We start from the raw sequence: 6,600 nt of genomic DNA, 5'->3' as shown, positions 1-6,600 counted from the left end.
TTCTTAACAAACATCATGACATCAAAATAAAAACATGAGAACTTTTATTTTAAAAAATGAATAAATAATAAATCATATTTAAACAGTTTGATACAATGAATGACTGATCAAAGGAGAGAGAGGAACACGTCCAATCAGAGATCGGTTCAGGTTAAAGTGACAGCGCTGCCTCTGATTACTGAAACACAGTTAGTGTCTGCAGAGCCTTCAGGTGTCTGAGGTGTCAAGGTGAAGATGGTGAAAAACTTCTCCACCAGTTTAAAAACAAAACAATCTGAGTTGGTTTAAAACTTAACAAACGGAAGGATTGAATCGCACACTGCTGGTCACCACTGGTCCTGTCAATGATTTCTGTGTGACGTTTGTTAAAAACATTCATTCAGTTAGTGAAGACAACAATCCAAAGCTTTTCTTACATCTTTATTATTTCATGTTCACACAGTAAATTCAGACTTTAAATATGAACGAATGATCAACTGGAATATTTCATCCTGCTTTCTAATCCCGTCTCTGAGAGGCGTCACTTAGCCCTGATGCTGTTAACCTAACAGGTGAGAACAGGAGAGTCTCTGGTCCTGGGACTGACAGGTGTTCAGGTGTGTCAGCAGGAAATCACATCACTCACATACACAGATTTAACCACAACAACGCTGCAGCAACAATCAGTGAAGGAACAACATCATGATGAACAGTTACACCTGGACGTCTACCTGACAGATCAAACCCATGATGACTCAGTCCTGCAGGGGGCAGCAGCAGGCTCCAATCAGTGACACATACTCACCATGCAGGCTGAAAAATAAGAGTTATAATCATCAGAGTTCAGTCATGTGGCTCCTCATGATAGAGATGACCTAACACCTTTGACATAAGGTCGTCAATATGTCTCATACTTTGATACTCTCTGATACCACGTGTTTTAAAACGAGATCATCTCTGTTTTTAATAAGCGATAGAATCAGCTCTTTATTTTTAACCCTGCAGCGAGAGAAAGAACGGAGCAACGACGGTCCGTTCAGACTCAGGTCAGTGACGGGTCTGAAGTCCTGTTGGCGTGGAAACATTGGAGTGTCAGGGTCATTTGTTTTTGGATCCTTCGATGTAAAGATCACTGAATTATAAAGGAGCACAGAAACACCTTAAAGAGTTTTAAACCCCTTCAGATAACTATCGCTGCAGGACAGAGGCCTCCTGATCTTTCAGTCTTTAAAGGTCCAATCTTCATTTGTGCTTTCAGTCGTATAAACATTTGATTTTAGAGCTAGTTACTAGCATCAGAGGCTAATGTTAAACCAGCTCATCCGGTGGGTTGGTAGGTCTGTTTAAATAATCAGCTGACCTCGGCTGAAGACCTGGTCAGGGTCTGGCTCTGACTTTGTTGAAGCCTTACATGATAGTTTGGGTGTCTAAGGAGCTGTCTTTGGAGATTTTATGGCCCATCCAGCCGGTAGGAGACCAATAGGAAGACCCAGACCTCTAAAGAGGGATTATGTAAACCGTCTGTTCTTGGTTTGGACGGAGGAGAGAGAGACGTCTGTCTACGCTGCTTTACCTGTTTCCACCACAAATTTAGTTATCACCTCAGATCTAAGAAATCTGCTCACAATTTCAAGTCAATCAAGACCGAGCAACCTGCAAACTCAGGGACCTGCAGTCCGAGGGACCTGCGGACTCAGGGACCTGCAGTCCGAGGGACCTGCGGACTCAGGGACCTGCAGTCCGAGGGACCTGCAGACTCAGGGACCTGCAGACCGAGCGACCTGCAGACCGAGTGACCTGCAGACTCAGGGACCTGCAGACCGAGTGATCTGCAGATCGAGCGACCTGCAGACCGAGCGACCTGCAGACTCTTCTAAATACTGCAGCGCTGTTTCCACCAACTCTCAGCAGACGCTCATTTCTTCACTCTAACTGGCTGTTAGCGCCCCCTGTTGGTGAGTTAGACTCTTTTTACAATGAGGCCGATCTACAGAGATAGACACGATTGTTCCTCAATGACTGAATAATGGATCATTGAAATACAAACAGCAGCGACGCTCAGAGACGCAGTTTGCTCTACAGCGCAGTTAGAGGAACATTTAACCCTTTGGGTGTGTTTAGTGACTTTATGATTCATTTTCAGGTTCAAAAGCTGCTCAATGAATCAGGTGGATAAAAGTATCAGAACACACCTCAGTGATCTCACAGGTCAGCTGTCTCCCTGTCTTTGTGCTAAGCTAGGCTTCACATTTACATACCCTCAAGGTTTTCCTTTAAAGGAGTAGGTCGACCTTTGGTAAAGTAAAGCTGTGAACCCGCTCCCTGTGACCATGTTTGACCTGTGACATCTTAATCATGAATGTGTATTTAGCTAAAGTTAGCCTAGCTTAGCATAAAGATTGGAATAAGTGGAGCAAGCAGGTGGACTGACTCCATCATAATTTTGTCCCTTTTTTCCCTCTGTGTCTGAAGTATACTTTAACTTAAACATTTTTTATTCCTGGTGATTTAAAGAGACAGTCTGTTATTTTAATGACTGATAGAAACATAAAATACTGACGCTTTAAAAACTATTTCATGAAACAGGTGTGTAGGAGAGCGATGATAACTTCAAACACTGCAGACAAACTCCCGCACACCGTGTAGATCACATAAAAATATGGGCAATGTTAAGGTACACGGTAAATGTTTCCTGTGTGTTTGTGCGATTTAGACGGAGTGTCGGATATTTTAGAAAATTAAAAACAGAACTGATCCAACATTGGGTGCCTATGACTTCTGTTTGTTTGATGCCATGGTATCCACACAGAGATATTGATATCAGCTGATTTGAACCAGTTTCACGCTGAAGGTTAAGATTCTGTTGTCATGACTACTCGGCTGTAAAAACATCTTGAGACACAGATCACCACGACATGAATGAAACGTAAAGTGTCAAGAGGAAACAGGAACAAAGCCAGAGAGAGAGAGAGCAAGAACATTTTGAGAAATGGATTCAGTCTGTTAACTGTGTGTTAAAGATCCCTGCTCTGATATGAACAAACACACCTCTTTATTCTACATGAATTTAATAACCATTCACCCATCAGGCTCAGAAACAGCTCTGGAAACAAGAGAATTTAAAAAGACTCTTCTGGAAAGTCAGAAACCTTCATTTGATAGGGTAGGATTCAAAGACAGACTAACCCCAACCCTAACCCAATGGGGATACAAGCGCAGGTTTGACAGTCCGGGTTTGATACACTAAAAGGAGAAGACAACGGCAGGCAGAGTCAAACACCAGAAAACCAGTGAGAACGTGAGGACGGAGCGACTGTAGTGAACACAACGAACTGACAACAAGAGGGAGGACACACAGAGACTTAACGCGAGTGACACTCAGGGGGTAAGGAGACGCAGGTGAGGACACTCAAGGGATAACGAGACACAGGTGAGGACACTCAGGGGATAAGGGACGCAGGTGAGGATACTCAGGGGATAAGGAGACGCAGGTGAGGACACTCAGGGGATAAGGAGACGCAGGTGAGGACACAGGGGATAGCGAGACGCAGGTGAGGACACTCAGGGGATAACGAGACACAGGTGAGGACACAGGGAATAAGGAGACGCAGGTGAGGACACAGGGGATAAGGAGACGCAGGTGAGGATACTCAGGAGATAAGGAGACGCAGGTGAGGGTGGGGCTGACACACAAGGCGGGAAAATATGGAAATCGAATATACCATCGATGGCCTTGTCATCCAATGACTCGGTGAACAGGTCAGAATGATATTATTAATAAGAAGGAGAGCAGCGATCTGTGCAGAGGACTTTCCAGAAGTTCTGTTGAGTTTAAAGAAAAAAGAGTAATAACAGATGTGAAAGACTTTGTGAAGAGCGTCTGTAATTACAGAGAGAAGATCGGGTTTGGGTCTAAAGAGTCCGATTGGACCAGTAAGAGAGCTCAGCCTCTCTGTGGTCACGTCAAACTGAATATATATATATAAATATATATATATATATATATGTGTGTGTGTGTGTGCGGACTCTGAGCCTATGAATGTCACGTAGCATGAAATGAATGGGTGCTCCTTCATGATGACGGGCTGCACGTTTATATTTGTGTTTAAAGAACAGCTGACTCTGCTCATATTCAAACGTCAGACTCAAACCTGAACACGAAGACAACGCAGAAACCCTCAGAGGTGCACACACACACGCATGCACACACGCACGCAGAATGATGCTCTCACTACCTGTGCAGGTGAGATAATGAGTCAGCACAGAGAGAGACCACAGACTGTAAATTTGATTGAAGTCTGAGTGAGGTCACCCGTCTGTTGCTGCAGGGGGCGCTGGAGTCCCATCGATGGCGGTCTCCATGCTGGAAATGCTGTCTCAGTCTAACTTTCAGTCAACCTAACGACAGGCTGAGAGCTGGAGCTGAGGCGGGTTTTAAACCTCCTGACAAACCGTTACACCGCGCCCACCTGTCAATCAGGTCAGCTACACGCCTTATTGTGAATAACTCTTATCCTTCATCAAATCAAAACTGATGATGACGCCTCAAGACATGAGCTAATCAGACCTATTTGGTTTTTTGAACCAGGCTGTAAACATGTTAATCTCTGCTGTAAAAACAGGCTTTTTAGAATGGGTGTGTATGTGACTTCCTGTGCTTCTGCAGCCAGCCTCTAGTGGACACTCGAAGAACTGCAGGATTTTACATTTTTTAACAGGTTGCTGCTTCAGAAGAACTCTGAAAATGTACTTTTTTTTCCCCACAATCCTCTCGTCCCCTAAAGACAGGAAAACAAACCATCTTAGAAAAACGCTCCTGAAGCTCCAGGTGAGCTCACACCTGGGTGTGAAACACAAAGACTCAACGACAATAATTTAAATTAGTAAAGTCATTTAATGTGAATTGATGATTGTTTCTGATAAAAGCCGAGCGCCTCCAGGACACACACACACTAAACGACACAGAGTCATTAAAGAGACGTCCGAGCAGAGAGCAGCCCGATGATGTCAGAGTGTGGAAACATCATCAGTCAGTGCGTTCTCATGACTTTAGAGCGCGCCTGCAGCTTTAAGGCACATATGTCTCTGTACATCAACAACAGATCATCATCAGTTAATCAGATATTACAACCCATAATGCATTTCAGTCAGCTGTCTGTTTGACTCCTAAGCGACACCTCGAGGTCAGAGCGTGGAAAGGAGAGAGGCAGAGTTTAAGACGATGACACGAACAGCTGATGTGCTCTTCTTCTTCGTGTTGTCTTAAGGCCACGCTCTAGATGTTAGCGTTAGCAGCTACAAGTCTGTCTGTTCATACAGGTCACAATGAATGGATTTGATTGGCACAGATTTCTCCTTCTGGAGAGACAAACAAACAAACAAACAGCTTGAAGTATCTGCAGAGTCCTGTTCGTTAGTGATTCTAAAGGGGAACAGGATGTCACAGACGGGGGACAGGACGTCACAGACGGGGGGCAGGACGTCACAGACAGGGGACAGGACGTCACAGACAGGGGACCTGGTTCTGGATGTTTCTTCTTCACAGTTTGGGACGCAGAGAGCCGACGACAGGTTTGTCTGAGCAGAACTCTTTCCACCACGACGGTCTCTCCAGGACCTGAGAGCCCTGCATCACTGTGGACCACAGGTTCTTGTACAGCTGAGAGACACACACACACACACACACACACACACACACACACAGACACACAAACACACGGGTGTTGATCTAAAGTTATTGAGAACATTCATGAACTTTCAAGCTGTCTGATTATTTTCTTGTTAAATCTTTTTATTAATGTTTAAAGTGTGTGTGTGTGTGTTTACCTGTCCGTCTGCGTTTCCTGCGGGTGAGTTCAGTATGAAATCAGGAGGAGCCAAAACATCGACCAACGCTACAGCATCATCCTTCAGCTGCACACACACACACACACACACACACACACACACACACACACACACACACACACACACACACACACACACACACAGATTTGAGATTAGACACAGGGCGAGCTCTGAGGGCGGCAGGAGCATAAATAAAGAGGGTAGGGTGAATTAAAGGGTAGTCAGACAGGTAGACAGACAGGTAGTCTGACAGGTAGAAGGAAAGGTGTGTGTGTACCTGTGAGCAGAGAGTGAGGATGCTCATCTGGATCAGTTCTGCAGGTTTCCCTCCACTCAGGTAGTTACCTGCAAAACAGGTGTGTACAGGTGGGTAGTACCTGTACAGGTGTGTAGTACAGGTGTGTGTACAGGTTTGTGTATAGGTGTGTAGTACAGGTGTGTGGACAGGTGTTTAGTAAAGGATTGTGTACAGGTGTGAGTACAGGTGTGAAATACTGACCCTGGTACAGCGTTGCCGTGTGGTTGCTAAGGCTCCACAGTCCATACAGAGCGCAGAGTTTCTTCAGAACAGGTCTTAGAGCAGCCGGAGTGTCAGGGTCAAAGGTCACATCATAAAACCTCTTCAGACAGTTCTGGTCAATGTAGGCGATTGCCAGAGAGCGGCAGAAATACACCTGCAAACACACAAACACATACACACACACACACACAATGCGTGTTTATCAAACCACAATCCGCCGCTATAAAGCTTTAGCTCCTCCTACATTGAAACGT

The 6,600-nt window shown here is 45.0% G+C and overlaps 3 protein-coding genes across 8 annotated transcripts in view; 1 reads left to right on the top strand and 2 right to left on the bottom strand.

The window, feature by feature from the left end:
• Positions 1-6,600, top strand: part of LOC132958912 (uncharacterized) — a 52,463-nt gene that overhangs the window by 1,079 nt on the left and 44,784 nt on the right. The window contains exon 2 of the mRNA XM_061031994.1: positions 1,799-1,850. Coding sequence (XP_060887977.1) covers positions 1,799-1,850 — 52 coding nt within the window. The remainder of the gene's footprint in view (positions 1-1,798; positions 1,851-6,600) is intronic.
• The window catches only part of LOC132959001 (peroxisomal acyl-coenzyme A oxidase 3-like), a 112,749-nt gene continuing 111,002 nt past the window's right edge, over positions 4,854-6,600 (bottom strand). For all 5 annotated transcript variants that reach the window (XM_061032093.1, XM_061032094.1, XM_061032096.1 and 2 more), the window contains one exon: positions 4,854-5,497. The gene's annotated coding sequence lies outside the window, so the exon portion shown is untranslated. The remainder of the gene's footprint in view (positions 5,498-6,600) is intronic.
• Positions 4,854-6,600, bottom strand: part of LOC132959002 (peroxisomal acyl-coenzyme A oxidase 3-like) — a 25,691-nt gene continuing 23,944 nt past the window's right edge. For both annotated transcript variants that reach the window (XM_061032098.1, XM_061032099.1), the window contains 4 exons: positions 6,326-6,500; positions 6,104-6,171; positions 5,806-5,892; positions 4,854-5,638 (listed from right to left, as the gene is read on the bottom strand). In XM_061032098.1, the coding sequence (XP_060888081.1) occupies positions 5,519-5,638; positions 5,806-5,892; positions 6,104-6,171; positions 6,326-6,500 (450 nt within the window). In that variant the 3' untranslated portion in view covers positions 4,854-5,518. The remainder of the gene's footprint in view (positions 5,639-5,805; positions 5,893-6,103; positions 6,172-6,325; positions 6,501-6,600) is intronic.

The sequence above is a fragment of the Labrus mixtus genome, chromosome 23 (genome assembly GCF_963584025.1).
Source record: "Labrus mixtus chromosome 23, fLabMix1.1, whole genome shotgun sequence".
NCBI lineage: Eukaryota > Metazoa > Chordata > Actinopteri > Labriformes > Labridae > Labrus > Labrus mixtus.
The sequence above is the reverse complement of the archived record's forward strand: the minus strand, read 5'-3'. Positions and strand labels throughout refer to the sequence as shown.